The sequence below is a fragment of the Vulpes vulpes genome, chromosome 3, assembly GCF_048418805.1.
Source record: "Vulpes vulpes isolate BD-2025 chromosome 3, VulVul3, whole genome shotgun sequence".
Classification (NCBI taxonomy): domain Eukaryota; kingdom Metazoa; phylum Chordata; class Mammalia; order Carnivora; family Canidae; genus Vulpes; species Vulpes vulpes.
Genome location: NC_132782.1, coordinates 84,247,866 through 84,271,207, shown reverse-complemented (window position 1 = coordinate 84,271,207; position 23,342 = coordinate 84,247,866). Strand labels below are relative to the sequence as shown.

Sequence of the window (23,342 nt, the reverse complement as noted above, 5' to 3'; positions counted from 1 at the left end):
GTGTGATGGCATACAGACTCTAGATGCTCCATCAGGTGGTTCTCAAAGTGTGGTTCTTGTCTTGCCTGGACATTGGGATCTACAGGCACTTCTTGTTGCAAGCATTGGATAAGGATAGTAAAGAGGTGCTGATTTTAAGTATTCGTGTCTTTGTTTCTCTCCCAGCATCTTTGGAGCCTACAGCATGGATGTGATCACCAGCACGTCGTTTGGAGTGAACATTGATTCCCTCAACAACCCACAAGATCCGTTTGTGGAAAATGCCAAGAAGCTCTTAAAATTTGATTTCCGTGATCCATTTTTACTCTCCATAGGTATGTACACGTATTTTCTTTTTTTCCTCTCTTCCTTTTTCCTTCCCTTCCTTCCTTTCTCCCTTGTTGCTTACCTCCCACTTTTCTACAACAATGTTATAGTTTATATCACTATAAACTTTTTATAGTTTTTTATTACTATCAAATGTCACATACATTGAGGCCCCCTTTTACAATGTATAATTCAATTTATGGTCCCAGTGTTCATCAACAAAATTGTTAATGTTGATAATGTATAATGTATATGTTTTTCCTTCATTTCTGTGCTTTTGGTGTCAGATCTTAAATTCACAGAGAAATATGAGATCATGAAGATTTATCCCTTGGTTTTCTCCTAAGATTATTATACAGTTTTAACTTTTATATTTGGGCCTTTGATCCATTTTAAATTTATTTTATTTTTATTTGTTGTAGGAAGTAAGAATTAAACTTCTTTTTCTTCCTTTGTTTGTTTGTTTGTTTTGGGTTTTGTTTATTGGCTTGTTTGCATGGGACTGTTCTCTTGTTGAGCACATTCATGGAAAATACTATTTTTTTACTTGAATGGTGTTAGAAACATTGTCAAGATCAGTTGCCCACGCTGAAGGGGGCACTTGAGAGGACGAGCACTGGGTGTTATTCTATATGTTGGCAAATTGAACACCAATAAAAAATAAATTTATGTAAAAAAAGATCAGTTACCCATGAACAATTATAAATTGTATAATTTTGGACACTTAATTCAATTCCAGGGGTTTCTGGGTGGTACAGTTGGTTAAGCATCTGCCTTTGGTTTCAGGTCATGATCCTGGAGTCCTGGGATGGAGCCCCAATATGGGCTCATTGCTCAGCCATTGACTTGAAACTCAAGTACAGATCTAGAGGGACTGACTCCGGGTTTCAAAGAATCCCAGTGTCTTTTAATCCTCTGATTGGTAGACCAAGTTATAATTGCTCCAGGTAAAATTTGCATTTTCACTGTGCTTTCCATTGTTCTTTTTCGTTACAGTATTGTTTCCATTCCTTACTCCACTTTATGAAATGTTAAATATCTGGCTATTTCCAAAGAAAATTACTGATTTTTTCACAAAGTCTGTAAAAAGGATGAAGGAAAGTCGCCTCAAAGATAAACAAAAGGTAATCCGGTGGTAGTTACATGTGAGTGTTCACTTTTGATGTTTTATTGAAGTGTGTACATCCTAAGCGTGGTCATTTAAGTATGTTTTTAGGTAGGTAGAGAACTGGAGGGTTTAGAGCAGGAGACCTCTAACATTTTAAGGAGAATGAAGAATATGGAGATCAGGGAAGGAGGAAAGACAATGAGTCAGAGAGTCAACGTTTAAAATTTAATAATAAACATGGTACCTACTATGCCAGGCAATAAAATTTGATGAGAGAAAAAAACTACCTCTTCTCTTCAAAAAATTGTCAAAGGGTACAACTTCCTGTGTAAAAATAATTTTTTGATATTAAAATTTCCCCAGATGTCAGAGTGGCAAAGAATTCCTTCAATTCCAAGCTTCTTATCTCACACCTTCTCCAGGGGAAGGTCCCATCAGGCCCCTGGTAGAGTAGAGTGTGTGTTAAATTTGAGCCTGCCATAGTTTGGAGTGGGCAGGAGTCTCTCTGGGCACTGAGGCTGCAAGCTGGCCAAGCCAGATTTGCCTTCCTGAGGCCTGATGACCAGTGCTAGAATGTGTGTAGGAGGGAGAGGCAGGGCTGGGTACCCCAGAATGTCACTGAAGATGAGTTCCATCTCAGTGGGTCATTAGAAGATGATGACACAGAAGCTGTCCGTGGACTCTGCAGAAGTCAGGCAATTGGTCTATGTGGCCATTTGTTAAGAAATGAGTCTGGGGGGAAAAAGGACTGAAGTCAGGAACTTTCTCCTGAGTTAGCAAGCATGACAAGAGAGAGAGAATGCTACTCTTTGGTCAGGAAGCTGTGTTCAAAATCCAGAGAAGCTCAGGGTCAAGGGAGCAAGAACCAAAAAACAGTGGGACACAATAGCTGGATTCCTGTCCGGGAAGCATCCTGCTCTCCAAGATTTTGGAGCTGGATGTTTTTGTTCACTGATGACCTGGGTAATACAAGCCAGACTTCTGGACTTAAAGGGGCCATATTCTCAGGAAAGAAATTAAATCCTGCATCCCTTATTTATTTCTGACTTCACAAGTGATGTTCTGCTGTTGAAAGTTCTCTTTCTGCTTGCAGCACCGAGTTGATTTTCTGCAACTGATGATTAACTCCCAGAATTCTAAAGAAATGAATACCCACAAAGGCAAGTAAGGACAGCTTAGAGGGCCAGTGATGGGAAGTCTCTGATGCAGGGGGTGGTTCTGAGGTGTGGAGGACGATTGTTAGCAGATGTAATTATACAAATGAAAGAGAGACACGTGTTCAGATACAAATGGTAATGGAAGCACGTTCCAGAAGCACACAGCCATAAATTGGTTCAAAGCTTGAAGGGCAACCATGGACAAGGCAGTCAGTGGTTCATGGATCACCTATTTCATAGCCTCTGGGGAGCTTGTTTCCCGTGTCAGTTCTCTGAGCCTATACCTGGAAGATCACATCAACGCTTCACCATATCAGAAGGTATATGGCCCCGGTATTGGTGACCTGGAACACTTGGTTAAAGTTGTGTTCATTGGTTTAATGGACTGTAAAGTTTTATTTTTCATTTTGTAATTAAGAAGTGACTGGTGAAAGATGCCTTTGTGACAGTGTAAATGCTGGCCACTTTCACCTACTACTTCTATCATCCATGGATGCTATTTGACTGAGACCATTATTACTAAGATGGCTCCAAAATGTTGGCTTTCTAATTCCATCATTTCTTCTATGTTGATGAGTAATTGTCCACTGTTAGGGAGCTTTTCATTCTCTGTCTATAACATTTAATTTATTTATGTCAGTATGATTTCATATTTTACTAAGTTAGTCTCCTAGCTCCTTCTTTATTTAAAACCTCAGTTGTCTCCAGTTTGTCCTCTGGAAGCCATTTCAAGTGGGTTCTTGTGTTATTTTTTGGGCTATTTTTTCTTTCTTTTTCTATTTTTATGTTTTCAACAGACTTTATGTTTTATATAAGTAAGTATTATGTTCACTGCAATGGTTAGTGACACAGAGATTTCCCATATTCCCCCCCATGCCCACCTACACACAGCATCCCCCACTATCAAAATACCTCACCATTTGGTGTATTTGTTACAATGTCCCTCAATGACACATCACTACCACTCCAAATCCATAGCTTACATTACAGTTCACTCTTGGTGTTATACATTCCATGGATGTTGACAAAGGTATAATGATGTTTATCCACCATTACAGTACATAGAGTATTCTGTACCTTTTCCCATATTATTTTCTGAGCATTTGCTTGCATTCTAGTGTGAGACATTCCAGGTTTCTCTTCTGTTTCCCCTGATGAGGCCTGGAATCAGCCATTTCTTCAGATGCTGTGTTTCCTTTTAGTAAGCAATGATATTTAGAAACCAAAATCTGGGATCAAGGAGAGATCACTACTATAAAGCTTCTTTGTTTGTATTTCCTCTCCGTGGGCCGAGTTATGTAATTCAAATACATTTACACAAGACTGATGAACATAAACATTTGTATGTCTACCCATCCAGTGATGTAATTATGGTCTCTGTGTCTGAAAGAAAAAAAAGAGCCTTGATTTATAGTTTGTTCCTATGGCAGAAACAGTCCCATCATGGTTAAGTTCAGGCTATCTATGGTTTCACAACCATCTCCCAAAATTCTTGAATATTTAACAATTTATTCTAGGGACTAAAGATGGGCTTACTCCATCACACCGCTAAAATATATTTATACCTATATATACATTTCTTTCTTTCTTTCTTTCTTTCTTTCTTTCTTTCTTTCTTTCTTTCTTTCTAGCTAGCTCTTCTATTTTCTAGGTTGAAGAAAATATTCTCTATATGTCCAGCTCAATACAGAACCACTACACACATATGGTTAATTGAACACTTGACATGTGGCTAGTGTCACTGAAGAACTAAATCTTATATTGGTTTAAATTTAAGTGACATTTAAATATAAATAGGCACATCTGGAGAGTGACTACCATACTGGACAGCAGAGTTGTGAAATTTGATTTTATCATGGGCTTCATAGCAATTGGGGGAAAGAATTTGATAGTTGAATTTATCCACACCAGATTCACAGAAAGTATGACCAGGATATCAGAATTCTGTAGACCTTTCTTACACTCACTTTGTATTATTTTTAGTTTTGAATTTTTTGTCTGTGGCAAGTACCATGTTAATTTCAGTCAAATAGATTAGAGCATGACTGTGTTTAGTTTCTACTACAAGAAAATCAAAAAGGAGGCCAATATATATTCAGGGTGCATCCATTTGCTGAGGAAGGTGACATTCAAGCCGTGATTAAATAAACATTGCTAATTCCACTCAGTGGATTCTGTTTGTGTATAATTCATGCTGGTCAATGACTTTTTATTGATCATTGTTTCTTTTGCTGTTTCAATGCAGTTATTAGACTAACATCATTCATCACTCTTCTAGCATTTTGTCTCTGTCACGGTTTTATATGTATCTGAGAGCATCCATGTAAAGATATACCCCAGGCCTTCACTTAACCGAAACCTCACAAAGGTATAATCCATGCTTCTCAAGCTTGGTTGTGCACAGAACTCACCACATCTCCTGAAAGCTCAGATTTTGATTTCATAGTTCTTGGGTGAGGTTTGAGATTCTGCATTTCTTTTTTTTTAATAAATTAATTTTTTATTGGTGTTCAATTTACCAACATAAGAATAACACCCAGTGTTCATCTCGTCAAGTGTCCCCCTCAGTGCCCGCCACCAACTCACCCACACCCACCGCCCTCCTCCCCTTCCACCACCCCTAGTTCGTTTCCCAGAGTTAGGAGTCTTTATGTTCTGTCTCCCTTTATGATATTTCCCACACATTTCTTCTCCCTTCCCTTCTATTCTTGATTCTGTTCCATTGATCTATGTGTCTGTTTTTGCGCCAGTACCACACTGTCTTGATGACCACAGCTTTGTAGTACAACCTGAAATCTGGCATTGTGATCCCCCAGCTATGGTTTTCTTTTTTAAAATTCCCCTGGCTATTCGGGGTCTTTTCTGATTCCACACAAATCTTAAAATAATTTGTTCTAACTCTCTGAAGAAAGTCCATGGTATTTTGATAAGGATTGCATTAAACGTGTAAATTGCCCTGGGTAACATTGACATTTTCACAATATTAATTCTGCCAATCCATGAGCATGGAATATTTTTCCATCTCTTTGTGTCTTCCTCGATTTCTTTCAGAAGTGTGCTATAGTTTTTAGGGTATAGATCCTTTACCTCTTTGGTTAGATTTAGTCCTAGGTATCTTATGCTTTTGGGTGCAATTGTAAATGGGATTGACTCCTTACTTTCTCTTTCTTCAGTCTTATTGTTAGTGTATAGAAATGCCATTGATTTCTGGGCATTGATTTTGTATCCTGCCACGCTACCAAATTGCTGTATGAGTTCTAGCAATCTTGGGGTGGAGGCTTTTGGGTTTTCTAAGTAGACTATCATGTCGTCAGTGAAGAGGGAGAGTTTGACCTCTTCTTTGCCAATTTGAATGCCTTTAATGTCTTTTTGTTGTCTGATTGCTGAGGCGAGGACTTCCAGTACTATGTTGAATAGCAGTGGTGAGTGTGGACATCCCTGTCTTGTTCCTGATCTTAGGGGAAGGCTCCCAGTGCTTCCCCATTGAGAATGATATTTGCTGTGGGCTTTTCGTAGATGGCTTTTAAGATGTCGAGGAAAGTTCCCTCTATCCCAACACTCTGAAGTGTTTTGATCAGGAATGGATGCTGTATTTTGTCACATGTTTTCTCTGCATCTAATGAGAGGATCATATGGTTCTTGGTTTTTCTCTTGCTGATATGATGAATCACATTGATTGTTTTACTAGTGTTGAACCAGCCTTGTATCTTCTGATTCTGTATACTTTAAGTACCTTGACTTCCCCTGAACTTGTCCGTCCAGCTGGTCTTCTGGGGGAGGGGCCTGCTGTGCTGATATTCAGGTGTTAGCACTTGGGGGAGCTGCTCTGCCCCCTGCCTGATGCAGGGCTCAGTGGGGGTTGTTTACCCCGTGAGGCCCCAGGAGGAACAACCCCAGTGGGGCCAGCTCTGGCAACCTGGATTCAGCCCCCGCAGGAACTCCGGAGCTCTCAGTCTGCAGGGTCTGGAGGCTCTGGGGCGGGGCCGCTGATCTGCTCAGCTCGGGGCAGGAGCGGCTGTCCTGGGCCCTCCCGGTCTCTGCCTGTCCCGGGGGGAGGCCGCATCCTGGGCTGTGTCCTGGCGCCCTGTGCTCCGGAGCCTGTGCTGTTGGATTCGCGCTCCCGCCCCGCAGCCCCCTTCGCGGTGCCGCCGCCCGAGCCCCTCCGAGCTGCTCCGGGTCCCACCGTGCGCGCTGCAGCCCTTAGGGAGCTCGGCGCACTCTCCCCGGGGCGCAGGTGTCTGTTAGTGTCCCAGGGAGCCCGAGGGCATCCCCGCCCTCCTGGGTCATGCTCCAACTCCCTGTGAGCCCCTTTCCGCCCGGAAAGGTTGGTGAAGCTCCTGCTTCTCCGGACGGGGCTCTCCTGTCCTGGGGACACTCGCCCTGGCCTTAGCCCTGCTTCTCGCGGGTCCCCTCCCCCTTGGAGGCCTTTTGTTTCTTTATTTCTTTTTCCCCCGTCTTCCTACCTTGATAGAAGCACGAACTCTTCTCACTGTAGCATTCCAGCTGTTCTCTCTAAATCTCAGGCCGAATTCGTAGATTTTCAGGATGATTTGAAGGTTATCGAGGTAATTTGGTGGGGACAGGTGATTTGGGGACCCTACTCTTCCGCCGTCTTGCCCCCAGTCGAGATTCTGCATTTCTAATAAGATACCAGGTGCTGCTGATGCTGCTGGTCCATGGACTACACTTTGAGTAGCAAGACTTTATCTGTAGCCCAACATTGTACAGTTAAGTTCCCACGAATATGTTTACGTAAAAGATAATTCAATTTTCCTGACAGTTAAGCCTTAGCATTAGAAACTCTTTAAAAAATTTAAGCTATTTCCCACTCACTATTTCTCCCTTCCCTTTCATTCTCTTTCACTATTTTTTATATTCCCCAAATGAATGAGACCATATAATGTTTGTCCTTCTCCGATTGACTTATTTCACTCAGCATAATACCTTCCAGTTCCAGTGAAAGGGAATAAAGGGGAATGGAGAAAAAATGTGGGAAATATCAGAAAGGGAGACAGAACATAAGAGACTCCTAACTCTGGGAAATGAACTAGGGGTGGTGGAAGGGGAGGTGAGCGGGGGGTGGAGGTGACTGGGTGACGGGCACTGAGGGGGGCACTTGATGGGATGAGCACAGGGTTCTATATGTTGGCAAATTGAACACCAGTAAATATAAATTTATTAAAATATTTAAGTTGGATGAATTTATATTTTTCCTCGGGGAGAGTGCTAGCCCATGTTACTTAGGGCAGAAGTACTTTTATGATTCTCCTAAGGACTTACTGATAACTGTATATATTAGACAGAAAAACCGTCCCTTGGGGCAGCCCGGGTGGCTCAGCGGTTTAGCGCCACCTTCGGTCCAGGGCGAGATCCTGGAGTCCTGGGATTGAGTTGCATGTCAGGCTCCCTGCATGGAGCCTGTCTGTGTCTCCGCCTGTGTCTCTGCCTCTCTCTCTCTCTCTCTCTCTCTCTCTGTCTCTCTCTCTCTCTCTCTCATAAATAAATAAATAAAGTCTTTTTAAAAATACCATCCCTTGAGATTACCTCCCTTGGTGGTGGTGTGTATGTGTGTGGCATAAGCAGTAACAGGTGTCCAAGAAGAGTAGAGACTATAGGAATAATCACATCAAGACAACTTGTGCCTCTTTCCAGCTCTGTAAGATAAACATCAGAGTAAAACTGCTACCAGTTTGACTCTGAATTGCTTTTACATTTCTCACCAGGGATATGGGAGTTTCAAATGGATTTGTCATCATTGAAGCTGCCATGTTTTACATTCGCCTGCTCTAGCTAAAATGCCTTTTCTCTCCTTTTAGCTCTGTCTGATCTGGAGCTTGTGGCTCAATCTATTATCTTTGTTGTTGCTGGCTATGAGACCACTAGTACTTCTCTCTGCCTCCTTATGTATGAATTGGCCACTCACCCTGATGTCCAGCAGAAACTGCAGAAGGAGATTGATGCGACTTTCCCCAATAAGGTGAGTGGGTCATACCTGAAGAGGGAGTCAGAATAGGCTTGGTTATGCCTCAGTAACAGATTAGCCCTCAAATCTAGTGGGGGGTTTCATAGCAAAGGTTTGTTTTTTTATTTTAAGTTCAATTTGCTAATATATAGCCTAACACCCAGTGTTCATCCCATCAAGTGCCCTCTTCAACACATCACCCAGTTACCCCATCCCCCCGCCTGGCTCCCTTTCCACTACCCCTTGTTTGTTTCCCAGAGTTAGGAGTCTCTCATGTTGCATATATGTTTTGTCTCCCTCATGTTTGTCTCCCTCTCTAATTCTTCCAAATCTTTTCCCCTCATGGCCCTTAGAGTCCCTTTCACTATTTCATATATTCCCTGTATGAGTGAAACCATATGATGATTTTCCTTCTCTGAGTGATTTACTTCACTCAGCATAATAACCTCCAGTTCCATCCATGTCAAAGCAAATGGTAGGTATTCGTCCTTTCTAATGGCTGAATAGTATTCCACCGTAACATATATACCACATCTTCTTTATCCATTCATCTGTCAAAGTACATCCAGGCTCCTCCCACAGTTTGGCTATTGTGGACATTGCTGCTGTGAGCATTGGGGTGCAGGTGTCCCGGCATTTCACTACATCTGTATCTTTGGGATAAATCCCCAGTAGTGCAATTGCCGGGTCATAGGGTAGCTCTATTTTTAACTCTCGAGGACCCTCAACATTGTTTTCCAGAGTGGCAGTACCACTTTGCATTCCCACCAACAGTGCAAGAGGGTTCCCGCTTCCCCACATCCTCTCCAACATTTGTTCTTTCCTGTCTTGTTATTTTTTACCGTTCTCACTGGTGTGAGGTGGTATCTCATTGTGGTTTTGATTTGTATTTCCCTGATGGCAAGTGATGCAGAGCATTTTCTCATGTGCTTGTTGGCCATGTCTATGTCTTCTTTGGTGAATTTTCTGTTCATGTCTTTTGCCCATTTCATGATTGGATTGTTTGTTTCTTGGGTGTTGAGTTTAATAAGTTCTTTATAGATCTTGGATACTAGCCCTTTATCTGATATGCCATTTGCAAATATCTTCTCCCATTCTGTAGGTTATCTTTTAGTTTTGTTGACCATTTCTTTTGCTGTGCAGAAGCTTTTTATCTTGATGAAGTCCCAATAGTTCATTTTTGCTTTTGTTTCCTTTGCCTTCATAGATGTATCTTGCAAGAAGTTACTGTGGCCAAGTCAAAAAGGGTGTTGCTCATGTTCTCCCCTAGGATTTTGATGGATTCCTGTCTCATATTTAGATCTTTCCACCATTTTGAGTTTATCTTTGTGTATGGTGTAAGAGAATGGTCTACTTTCATTCTTCTGCATGTGGCTTTCCAATTTTCCCAACACCATTTATTGAAGAGACTGTCTGTCCTTTTTCCAGTGGATATTATTTTCTGCTTTGTTGAAGATGAGTAGACCATAGAGTTGAGGGTCCATTTCCGAGTTCTCTATTCTGTTCCATTGAACTATGTATCTGTTTTTGTGCCAGTACCACACTGTCTTGATGATCACAGCTTTTAATACACCTCAAACTCAAGCATTGTCATGCTGCCAGCTTTGATTTTCTTTTTCAACATTTTTATGCCTATTTGAGGTCTTTTCTGGTTCCATACAAATCTTAAGATTATTTGTTCCAACTCTCTGAAGAAATTCCATGGTATTTTGAAGGGATTGCATTGAACGTGTAAGTTGCTCTGGGTAGCAAAGACTTTTTCACAGTATTTATTTTTCCAATCGATGAGCATGGAATTTTTTTCCATCTCTTTACATCTTCCTCAACTTCTTTCAGAGGTGTTCTGTAGTTTTTAGGGTAAGATCCTTTACCTCTTTGGTTAGGTTTATTCCTAGGTATCTTATGCTTTTGGGTGCAATTGTAAATGGAATTGATTCCTTAATTTCTCTTTCTTCGGTCTCATTGTTAGTGTATAGAAATGCAACTGATTTCTGTGCATTGATTTTATATCCTGCCACATTGCTGAACCGCTGTGTGAATTCTAGCAATCTTGGGGTGGAGTCTTTTGGGCTTTCTTTCTTTAAAAAAAACCATTTTATTTATTCATTCATGAGAGACACAGTGAAAGACAGAGAAACAGGCAGAGGGAGAAGCAGGCTCCATGCAGGGAGCCCGAGGTGGGACTCGATCCCAGGTCTCCGGGATCAGGCCCTGGGCGGAAGGCGGCACTAAACCGCTGAGCCACCCTGACTGCCCTCTTTTGGGTTTTCTATATACAGTACCATGTCATCTGGGAAGAGGGAGAGTTTGACTTCTTCTTTGCCTATATGAATGCCTTTTATTTCTTTTTGTTGTCTGATTGCTGAGGCTAGGACTTCTAGTACTGTGTTGAATAACAGTGATGAAAGTGGACATCCCTGTTGTGTTCCTGATCTTTGGGGAAAGGCTCTCAGTTTTTCCCCATTGAGAATGATATTCTCTGTGGGCTTTTCATATATAGCTTTTATGATATTGAGGAATGTTCCCTGTATCCCTACGCTTTGAAGAGTTTTAATCAGGATGCTGTATTTTGTCAAATGCTTTCTCTGCATCTATTGAGAGGATCATATGGTTCTTGTTTTTTCTCTTGTTGATGTGATCTATCACGTTGATTGTTTTACGAGTGTTGAACCACCCCTGCATCCTGGAGATAAATCCCACTTGGTCATGGTGAATAATCCTCTTAATGTACTGTTGGGTCCCATTGGCTAGTATCTTGGTGAGTTTTTTGCATCCCTGTTCATCAGGGATATTGATCTATAATTCTGCTTTTTTGGTGGAGTCATTGTCTGGTTTTGGGATCAAGGTAATGTTGGCGATATAGAACGAGTTTGGAAGTATTCCCTCCCTTCCTCTCCTTTGAAACAGCTGTAGTAGGGATCCCTGGGTGGCGCAGTGGTTTGGCGCCTGCCTTTGGCCCAGGGCGCGATCCTGGAGACCCGGGATCGAATCCCACATCGGGCTCCCGGTGCATGGAGCCTGCTTCTCCCTCTGCCTGTGTCTCTGCCTCTCTCTCTCTCTGTGACTATCATAAATTTTTAAAAAAAAATGAAACAGCTGTAGTAGAATAGGAATTATTTCTTTAAATGTTTGGTAGAATTGCCCTGGGAAGCCATATGCCCCTGGACTTTTGTTTCTTGGGAGATTTTTGATGACTACTTCAATTTCCTCACTGGTTATTAGCCTGTTCCAGTTTCCTATTTCTTCCTGTTCCAGTTTTAGTAATTTGCAGGTTTCCAGAAATGCATCCGTTTCTCCTAAATTGCCCAATTTGTTGGCATATAGCTGCTCATAATACATTTTTTAAATCATTTGTATTTCCTTGGTATTTGTTGTGATCTCTCCTCTTTCATTCATGATTTTATTTGAGTCTTTTTTCCTTTTTAATGAGGCTGGCTAGGGGTTTATCTATCTTATTAATTATTTCAAAGTACCAACTCCTGGTTTTGTTTATCTGTTCTACAGTTCTTCTGATCTCTATTTCATTGAGTTCTGCTTTAACCTTTATAATCTCTCTTCTTCTGCATGGTGTAGGCTTTATTTACTATTCTTTCTCCAATTCCCTTAGGTGCATGGTTAGCTGTGTATTTGAGTTTTTCCAATTTTTTGAGGGAAGTTTGTTACCTCTTAGGACTGCTTTTGCTGTATCCCAAAGATTTTGAATGGTTTTATCTTCATTTCATTAGTTTATATGAATTTGTTTATAGTCAATGATATATTTTTTTACTTTTTAAAATTTAAATTCAGGACAGCCCTGGTGGCTTCATGGTTTAGCGCTGCCTTCAGCCCAGGGTGTGATCCTGGAGACCTGGGATCGAGTCCCACGTCGGGCTCCTGGCAGGGGGCCTATTTCTCCTTATGCCTGTGTCTCTGCCTCTCTCTCTCTCTCTCTCTCTCTGATGAATAAATAAATAAAATCTTTAAAATAAATAAAATTTAAATTCAATTTGCCAACATATAGTGTAACACTCAGTGCTCACCCCATCAAGTGCCCTCCTCAGTGCCCATCACGCAGTCACCCCATCCCTCACCCACCTCCCCATCTGTTATCCTTTGTTTCCCAGAGTTAGAAGTCTCTCATCGTTTGTCTCCCTTTCTAATTTTTCCCGCTCAGATCCCTTCCTTTCCCTTATAATCCCTCTCACTATTTCTTATATTCCATGTAGGAGTGAAACCATATGATGATTGTCCTTCTCTGATTGAGTTATTTCACTCAGCATAATACCCTCCAGTTCCATCCATGTCGAAGCAAAATGGTGGGTATTTGTCTCTTCTGATGGCTGAGTAATAAATGGATGAATGGATAAAGATGATGTGGTATATATATATATGATGTATATATATATATGGTATATATATGTGGTGTATATATATACATATATATGTATATGTGTGTGTGTGTATATATATATATATATATATATATATATATATATATATATACACCCACACCATGGAATATTACTCATCCATGTATCTTTTTAATCCTTCTCTAATTTCCTGGTTGACCCATTCATCTTTTAGTAGGATGCTCTTTAACCCCAAGTGTTTGAGTGTCTTCCAAATTTCTTCTTCTGATTGAATTCTAGTTTCAAAGCATTTTGACCTGAAAATATGCAGGCAATAATCCCAATCTTTTGGTATTGATTAAGACCTGATTTGTTACCCAGTATGTGGTCTATTTTGGAGAAAGTTCCATGTGCACTCGAGAAGAATGTGTATTCAGTTGCATTAGGATGGAATGTTCTGTATATATCTGTGAAATCCATTTGGTCAAGTGTATCATTCAAGACCCTTGTTTCTTTGGTGATGTTTTTCTTAGAAGATATATCTTTTGCTGAGAGTGCTGTGTTGAAGTCTCTTACTATTTTTGTATTATTATCTATGTATCTCTTCACTTTCATTATTAATTGATTGATATACTTGGTTGCTCCCACATTAGAGGCATAAATATTCATAATTGTTAGGTCTTCTTATTGGATAGACCCTTTAAGTATGATATAGTGTCCTTCTTTATCTCTTATTAGAGTCTCTGGTAAAAACTGTAATTTATCTGATATGAGGATTGCTACCCCAGCTTTCTTTTGAGGACCATTTGAATGGTAAATGGTTCTCTGCCCCCTCATTTTCAGGCTGGAGGCGTCCTTAGGTCTAAAATGAGTCTCTTGTAGACAGCATATAGATGGGTCTTGCTTTTTTTATCCAGTCTGATATCCTGTGTCTTTTGATGGAATTTTTTAGCCATTCACATTCAGGGTAACTATTGAAAGATATGAATTTAGTGTCATAGTAATACCTATACAGTCCCTGTTTTGTGGATTGTTTCTTTGGGCTCCCTCCTTCTCTTAAAGGGTGCCCCTTAATATTTCTTGCAGAGCCAGTTTGGTGGTCACATATTCTTTCAGTATTCTGGAAGCTCTTTATCTCTCTTTCAATTCTGAAAGACAGCCTTGCTGGATAAAGTATTCTTGGCTGCATGTTTTTCTCATTTAGTACCCTGAATATTTCATGCCAGCCCTTTCTGGCCTGCCATGTCTCTGTGGATAGATGTGTTGTTAATATGATATTTCTCCCCATATAAGTTAAGAATCTCTTGTCTCTTGCTACTTAGGATTTTTATCTCTTTTATCTCTTTATCTTTAAAATTTTCAATTTTCACTATTTTGTGTCAGGGTGTTGATCGGTTTTTGTGGATCTTAGGGGGTCCTCTCTATCTCTTGGATCTAAATGCTTGTTTCCTTCCCCAGATTTGGGAAGTTCTCAGCTATGATATGTTCAAATATACTTTGTGGTCCTCTTTCTCTCAGCCTCTTCTGGAATTCCAATAAGACGAATACTCTTCCTTCTCAAGCTATCATTTATTTCCCAAAGCCTTTACTCATAAGTTCTTGACTGTGTTTTTCTTTTCCTCAGCTTCCTTCCTTTCCATCTACTTGTCTTCTATGTCACTCACTTTCACTCATCCTAGCCATTAGAGCATCCTGTTTAGAATGCATGTCAGTTAAAGTATTTTTAATTTTGACCTGATTCTATCTTAATTCTGCAGTAATAGAATCTCTAGAGTCCTTTGTGATTTTTTCCAAAGCCACCAGGAATTTTGTAATTGGACTTCTGAATTATATCTCTGACATGTTACTTAAATCCATATGTACTAGATCTATGGCAGAGAGTATTTCTTCCAGTTCCTTCTTTTGTGATGAATTCTTCCTTCTAGTCATTTTTTCCAGTGCAGAGTGGCTTGATAGAAGTGATCAATTTTCTCTCTGTAGCATTTCAGCTGTTCTCTCTTTATATCTCAGGTTGGATTCATAGGTGTTCAGGTTTTTTTGAAAGTTATCAGGGTAAGTTTGGGGGACCAGATGAATCAAGGACTCTCACTCTTCCACCATCTTGTCTCCTCTCCCAAGGTTCTGCTTTCTTACATCTGCATTATCTGCAAATTGGGGACTTCATGTTGACTGGCTAACAAGTACTAGAGTGTTGCTCACTTGCTTTTCAAGTGTTTGGCATGAACTGACATACATCTCCTCAGTTCACAGCTCATTTGCAAGTGATTTCCCCTAGGTTCACATGGGCTGGGAAATATGGTGGTCTACATGGGTATGGGTGAACAGAGTGTTCTGACACACACCCTATGAAGTATCAGGTTTTTTTTTTGAAGTATCAGTTCTAATTATCTTCATATAACAAGTCAGGAAACTGGGCTACAGAGAGACAACATAACATTCTTAAACTATCATATAACTAATGGTGAAGAAGCCAAGGTAGGAGACAGGTTGCCTGGATCCTGATCTACCTCTAACTTCTGCAATGTTGGCTCTTAAATATAACACCAAGTGATAGAGACATATTGCATACACTGTTTTCAGATCCCTGCCCAATCTGGAGTTCCCTACTTATGAAGGGAACCAGCTTCTGAGGCTGGAGGGGCTTATTTGGCAAACAGTGAAACCCTAAGGCAACAACTAGGAGACTTTTCCAACCACAGAGGGTGGGGCTGAGAATAGGATTCTGATCCCCTTAACAGTGTTCCATTAGAACTGAAATTGTGTTCCCACAATTGGTAGCATCCAACCCTACCATTTTATGCCCTGTTTGGGTTGAAAGGAAACTGTGGCGCCCTGAAATATTTCTATTTTTGTATAAGATAACATTTATATTCAAATATTGTAAAGATAATTGAAGGGCTAGGAAGCAGGATATTTCAACTAAAAGAGTTTATGTGGATATAGTATATTTTCTGTTGTACATTCTCCTTCCATGGTACAGATGTAAGTAAGTCCCCTCTTTTGAAAGGAAGGTGACTTCAGCATATTTCAGTTAGAATAAGGGTCATGGTATATTAGTCACTTTATTCATATGAGGAAGAAACACCACTACCTAGTAGTGGGAAGGATTTCAGGCCCTGTTTATGGGATTGTCCCAGGTGTCTCCCCTAATTGTTACTATTGTACACGTGTCAGTGGGCCACTGAGCAGATCAAAGGACATGGTAGACAGTCAAATGATTATAAATGCCCTTTATCAAAACAAATGTTTCTTAGAGCTTTCTTTCTAACAGTTCAGCAGTAGTCCTGATAAGGAGTTGAAATTGATCCCCCAAATCAATTTATCTACATCTGTTTCTTTCCTTCCAGGCAGCACCTACTTATGATACTCTTGTACAGATGGAGTATCTGGACATGGTGTTGAATGAAAGTCTCAGATTATACCCAATCACTGGTAGGCTTGTAAGGGTCTGTAAGAAAGATGTGGAAATCGGTGGTGTGTTCATTCCTAAAGGGACAGTGGTGATGGTGCCAACCTTTACTCTTCACCAAGACCCGGATATCTGGCCAGAGCCTGAGAAGTTCCAACCTGAAAGGTACAGGGAATCCTGGAAAGGAGAACCCACCCTCATATTGGAGGATATTTTGAAATTTTCTTAGTATAGATGACAATTGTGTGGTTGTACAATGATTTATTTGTACATCTTTTTTTCTTATAAGTATTTTTCTTGTTATGAAATGATGATTGTTGTCAAAATTTTATAAACTGTACACCCTAAAAGAGAATATTAAAGTCAATGTCAGTCCCAATACATCAAGATTATGAATAATGACACATATGTCCTTTGTGGACATTTAGAGAAATGCATAGAGATGCATATATTGATTATTAAAAATTAGGATGGCATTATATTTTTGAATGACTTACTTTTTATTTTTTTATTTTTTAAAAATTTTATTTATTTATGATAGTCACACAGAGAGAGAGAGAGAGAGAGGCAGAGACACAGGCAGAGGGAGAAGCAGGCTCCATGCACCGGGAGCCCGACATGGGATTCAATCCTGGGTCTCCAGGATCGCGCCCTGGTCCAAAGGCAGGCACCAAACTGCTGCGCCACCCAGGGATCCCAAATGACTTGCTTTTTAAAAGATTTTATTTATTTATTCATGAGAGACACAAAGAGAGAGGCAGAGACACAGGCAGACGGAGAAGTAGGCTCCATGAAGGGAGCCAGGTGGGGAACTCGATCTCGGGATCACACCTCGGGCCAAAGGCAGATGCCCAACTGCTGAGCCATCCAGGTGTCTCTTGAATTACTTACTTAATGTAACATTAAGCTATAACAACATCTATATTTGGTTTGTGATCAAATGCATGTAATTTTCTTAACTACAACCTTATTGAAGGAAATAGGTCTTTTTCTTTTCCTTTAATTTTTTTAGTCCTCTTTACTATGAATTCACCTCCCATGTCCCCACATTCCATGTTTGCAAACCTTGGCCACCATTCTGCTAGCCTAAATGGGAGAGCAGAGTCTGTGGCTCTGAGAGTTTTCATCCCTAGCAGGAGAAGCAGCCTCATGAGGACAGAGAGGCACACAGGTCCTATGCTGTCTGTGGCTGCAATCCTGTGCAGCTCCCATGTTTGTTTGTTGTGGTTCGTCCAAAGCAAAATCATCTGAAAAATATGCTCTCTAGCTGTCTGAGGAGCCTTCTTGAAGGGGTCTTGAGCTTCCTCTTCTGGGAATTCAGAGCAGAGTCCGGCTTTGGGCACAACTTAAATTATGCAAAAGTTGGTACTTTCCTGTTTATTTAATTGGTGAGCAAAATTTGGAGTGAACTTTTTAGGGATCTAGACTTTTAGCTCCTGACTCTAAGCTCCCTGATGGCAGAGCCATTGTCCTGTTGCATGGTGTCACTAGTGCTACCATCACATCTACATGTAATACTTCCTAAAAGAAGTCAGAATTGACCAGTTGAGCTGTTCCTTGGATCAGAAGCCCTGGTGGTTCCCATTCCTGGTCACTCAGCAGTCCCCATTCCTGCCACTTCTCAAACAGAAACCAGAAGACCACTCCTGGTGCTTCTCTCTGATTCATTCAGTCATGAGAGGAAGTGCTTACTTATATGTAATAGGGACTATGCCAGGCAGTGCAAGATTCACGTATTAAAAATGGCTGTTATGGAGAATTTTTGACACATACAAAGGGATATTCTAGAAACACACATATAAGAAACACTTTTAATGCATCATATGTGCCCATCACCTGCCCAACAACCACTAACCATGTCAGCTGCCCCATCCACAAACCTTCGCAATTCCTTGTCTGATTCCCATATTACATTAAGGCTCATCATCTATAAACACACTCCAGTATGTTCCTCATAATATATGGAGTTTAAAAAAAATACCTACTGAGAATGCCATTATTACCTTCACCAAACCCACATTTTTCCTTAATATAAATATTGAGGAATGAGTTTTGAATAAAATATAAGTCTAACCTTCAAGGAATTTATAGTCTCATGGAACAGATAGGCAAGATTTCAGTTATTACACTCGTTATACAAAACCATGAGTATGAGCATAATAGAGTAGCAACATTTGCCCATGCATATCATCTAACATGCTATTATTTGGAAGAGGGGTACTGCTGGTGAAGAGGGGGAAGTGAAGGGAAAAATAACAATACAAATCATGGGAGGCATTTTTCCTGCTTCTTTTGTCCATGGATATGTGACTAACATAAGTCAGAGGGGGCAGGATCCTACCTTTCTTTCAATCAGTCATATTTTCTGCTCACCTTTCAGAGTGTGAACAACTCACCACCCTGAATGTAACCCCAGTGTTCAAGACAAATCTTGTTTTCAACAGCATTCATCTCATCTCCTAAACAATACCGAATGCTCCCATAAGGAAGGGGTATCCAATTATCTATAGCTAAAATTGTCACTACAGAATAAACATGGCAGGATTTCAGTAACCAGTCCAAAGTTTCCTATATACTCCTCGTTGAAAACTCCTAACATGTACCTCTTGTGGTTTTTATGTTTCACTAACTTCTTTCCAACTTGTATTGTGGAACCAGGTTCAGTAAGAAGAACAAGGACAACATAAATCCTTATACATACCTGCCCTTTGGAACTGGACCCCGAAACTGCCTTGGAATGAGATTCGCAATCATGAACATGAAACTTGCCCTCATCAAAGTCCTGCAGAACTTCTCCTTCAAACCTTGTAAAGAAACGCAGGTCAGAAAGAGAACTTTCTGCATAAATAGTATTTTATTGTTGTTTTTTTTTTAACTAACATATATCGAATGGATGTGGGGGGGCTCATTTATCCTTAATAATTTGTCCTATTTCCTGGAGAATCTATTTGGAGTCATTTGTGGCCTTTTAAGTGTCCTTCAGCTCCTGAGTGCATGTCTGTGTCTTATGACCACCCAACCATAAGGATCATCTATCTATTCAGTGCAGTTCACAAGATATGATTATGCACAGACCTTTAACTTCAGCAATGTTTTAAATTTCTTTCAAGTCCACTGAAAGGAAGGGAACAAGCTGTGTACAGTCATGACATGCAGTGTTTACTGCGACATGACTTTTGAAGGATGCTCTTCCCCACCACACTTACAGATGCTATCAAGACCGTGGTTCTTAACCTATGGTTTTATATTGGAATCAGTGGGTTCATTAAAAATCCTGGTGTCCAGGTCATCTCAGAAATTCTAACATAATTCACAGTGTCTTGCTTTAAAAGTACCCTCATTGATTCTCAAGTGTAAGCAAGGTTGAGATTCACTGGTTTGAAGCATTTCTGCCAGATGTGATAGACTACCATGGTCTAGGCCATCCTGGCCACTTGGCCCCACCTTCCATGAACCCCACTGACAGAAGGTTCTCTCCTTCTATCCCAAACTGCCATCATGAATGGATGTTTCCACTGGGAGAAGTGACAGGATCATTAGCAGGGAGGATGGCCATAGAATAAAATACATAATACCCACTCAGGATGACCTTCCAAACTTCAACAGACACAAGTTAACTCTGTATTACTTTTCAAAATTGTGTGCCATAATGGCTAAGAATCTGTCCTAAATTTTAAACGCTCATCCTTTTTACTTAAAATCTAAATCAAAAAAGAACACAAACCAACATGAGTTTGTCTCCAGCCTGGTACAGAGTGAGTACTCAATAGATACTCTGTTGAATGAGTGATGAATAAATGTTCCATGCTCCAGCCTTGACAGCTTACAGAGTAAGATAAAGAATAAGAGATATAGGATGCTAAACCAATAGTACTTACATATTTGTAACACATTAGTGTCCTTCATGTATCTTGCTTACTTTGCATCTGTCATTGGCAGGGCTTCATTCCTGGCTCTCATTTGCTGGTTTAACTGTTGCAGATTCCCCTGAAATTAAGTTCTCAAGGGTTAATTCAACCAGAAGAACCCATTGTTCTCAACGTTGAACCAAGAGATGGGAGTGTGCGTGGAGCCTGAATCTCCCTAAGGACTTCCCTTTTGTTCTTCGAGAAGCTATATCCCAGAACACCACAGACCTCAATTTCCTATGTGAGTAAAACCCAGAAATGAAGATGGGCTTCGTTTACTGCCCATGACGGATGACTAGAGATTCTGTACACTCCTTCAGCTTTGTCTGGTGTCTGTGTGGAGCATTATATATTATGGAGAGTAAACTAGACATGTAGATGCAGTCTATCTGGTTCACACAGACTACCCCCAGTTTGTGCCATCTACTCCCCTGAGCACTGATCAAGAATAAAATTTTCTCAACTGTTTTATCAACAAAATTTAATGGAAACAATGGTCACTGTGATAGTGACATTTATATCATCTCTTATTTTATATTACATATTAAATATCATACTGAGGATGTCAGTCAATATCCTCTTACCAAAATATTAACTTATGCCTTCATGCACATTAAGGGGGGGAATCCATAGAACTGATGAGTGAGAGCCAGTGGCTGAATATTTGACCATCACAGTCATTGGGTAGTTGGGCCTTGTTCAGAACTCCAACGTGATCTCTTAAGGTAGATGAGAGTTAATCCACTATGACTTTGCCCATTGCTCAGCAAGTATATTCACAGTTTAATTCTACAGATTTTGGAGCACATGTGTTATTTTTATTACACTTGGTTGAAGTACTTATTATTCTATCATTAGTTTTTATTTCATGTTTTCATCTCATCTGCCTTGATGTTCTAGTATACCAGGCACATGCTTTGTCTTTGTGTTCCATCCTCAGCTCCTAACTGTTCTGACACAATGAGCATTGAATAAGAGATGGTGATTGGCCATATGATACCAACTGAAAGGCTTTTAGCTCTTAGCCCTTCAGTTGGCATCAGAAGCTGTACAGGAGTCTTCCTGTTTTTCCCTCCACTCCTGCCTCTTCTTTTCTCTTCTCCTCTCCTCTTCCTTTTTTTCCCTCCCTAGATAAGTCAGTCCTAAAGTCAATAGGTGAAGCACAGGCAGGTGGGCAGCCCCACATTGAGGGCCAGGGGCAGACAAGAGATCACAGAGACTCCCAAGTTATAGACTCAGTAGGGTGGGATGGTGTCCACATGGAGGAGCTGCCTGTCATAGGTGTGGGAGCCCAAGCTAGGTGAGAAGGGTGCTCACACAGAGAGTGGCCTGGTGAGAGCCCCCAGAGTCTAAATACAGAGTAGAGAACCCAAGTAGCATGAAGGTGACATCCATGAGTGTTAAGGAATGGAGTAGGGATTAGTTACATAAAGAGGGATTGATCAGAGAAGTAAAGATTTTATTTTATTATTTTATTTTTTCTTAGAAGCTTTAAAGCTAAAGGGTTTCAGGAGTTTCTCACTGTTGGAGAACTGTGTCACTTATTTGGAAAAGGAGAGAGCCAAATGAATCTGTGTATTCAGAGATTGGAAGTCCGTCAATATAAAGTCAGGCTTTTTGATACATAGATGATAAACTGATAGAGAGCAATTAAAATGTGTATATTTACCTTTCTCTGTGTAAAAAACACATTTTCTCTACCTCTTCTACAAACAGTTTTTAGAAACAGTGACATTGTAAGAGTATAAGCACATCTTCTGCCCAGATCTTGCCTTATAAATGTCATTTTCCTGAAAAGAACTAGGACCTTTCAGAAAAATGGCTGATTCCAGGCTGGCAGAGCACATGATGAGCCTGGAGCATGTTTTGCCTACACAGTGACGAGGACATGTCCATAGGACTCAGAGCCAGCCTGAAGGGCTTCATCCACCTATCAGAAGCAATTTGGGCTCATGATAACTGACAATATGAAAGGATATGACTTGTTTAATAAAATAGGAATACAAAAATACACACAGATGTAGATAAATACAGAGGTAGATTACAGTTGATGAGGACACTCACACAGTTTCAAAGTATCACCACTCAAACACCCATGAGTAACTGAAGAAAGAGTAGCTCACAGAGCAGAGATTTGGCGGACAAGTGAAGGTCATCAGGAACAGGAGGAATTGATGGGGCATCACCTAATAGGATGGCATAAGAAGATCTCAATATCACCTCTGAGATATTCTTGCCAGGGATGCAAACCTGAAAGAAATCCTGAAAAAAATAAGACAAATCCAAATAAAGAAATATGCCTAATCTGTAACTTGTGTGTAATCGTCTAAAAAGTCAAGGTCATGGAAGTGATAAAAGAGAAAAAACAAGCCCAAATTGGAGACACTTGGCCCCCAACCCTACCTCATCGCAAACTAATGACAGTTTCCACCTATCCCAGGAAGGTAAACTTTTAAGTTTCCTAATGGGCACTAGTGAGTTATCTTCAGGATAGAAACCCCAGAAAGAAAGGATCCTGGAAAAAAAAAAAAGAAAGAAAGGATCCTGGCCTGAAACAACCCTTTCTTTTCCTTCTACGCACTTCTTGCCCCACCCTCCTTCCTAGAAAACCCTGCATTTTGTACACCTCCTGAGAGAATTTGTCTACTTGCCAGGTGGGATGTGCCAATTCACCAATCACTTAATAAAGCTGATTATATCTTCAACTTGTTTTGCTGGAATTTTGTTTTTTAATAAAAGCCAGAGACAAACTAAGGAAGTGTTCCAAACTGAACTAAAGTGACTATAGAGGGTGACATGTAACCTCAGCATGTGAGCACGGTCCTTCTACTATAAAGGACATTGTGGAGACATCTGCAGGGAATTGAGGTCTCTGATGGTTACATGGCAGTAATGTGTCAGCCTCCCCTTTCTGACTCTGATGGAGAATCTCTTTGTAGGAATTACAGGGGATTATGAAACATCAGGTCAATAATTTACTCTGAGATGTGTCGGGAACATAATTCTTAAAATAGATTCTTCTGGAAGGTTGTGATTGTTTTGGGGAGTAGGTCACAAAAGCACTTTGAGCCTAATACAGCTCTCCTCAGCTCTTGCCTTAGTCTGACTTGTATTATTTAATAAAAACAAGGCAGCACCACACAGTGAGAGATGGGGAGCTCTAA

The 23,342-nt window shown here is 40.5% G+C and overlaps 1 protein-coding gene across 2 annotated transcripts in view; it reads left to right on the top strand.

Annotated features, from left to right (window-relative positions):
* LOC112935745 (cytochrome P450 3A12-like) overlaps nucleotides 1-22,883 on the top strand; it is a 39,918-nt gene extending 17,035 nt beyond the window's left edge. For both annotated transcript variants that reach the window (XM_026019628.2, XM_072753089.1), the window contains 7 exons: nucleotides 166-314; nucleotides 1,303-1,430; nucleotides 2,508-2,574; nucleotides 8,388-8,548; nucleotides 16,209-16,435; nucleotides 18,929-19,091; nucleotides 20,252-22,883. In XM_026019628.2, coding sequence (XP_025875413.2) covers nucleotides 166-314; nucleotides 1,303-1,430; nucleotides 2,508-2,574; nucleotides 8,388-8,548; nucleotides 16,209-16,435; nucleotides 18,929-19,091; nucleotides 20,252-20,347 — 991 coding nt within the window. In that variant the 3' untranslated portion in view covers nucleotides 20,348-22,883. The remainder of the gene's footprint in view (nucleotides 1-165; nucleotides 315-1,302; nucleotides 1,431-2,507; nucleotides 2,575-8,387; nucleotides 8,549-16,208; nucleotides 16,436-18,928; nucleotides 19,092-20,251) is intronic.
* Nucleotides 22,884-23,342: the final 459 nt, after the last annotated feature.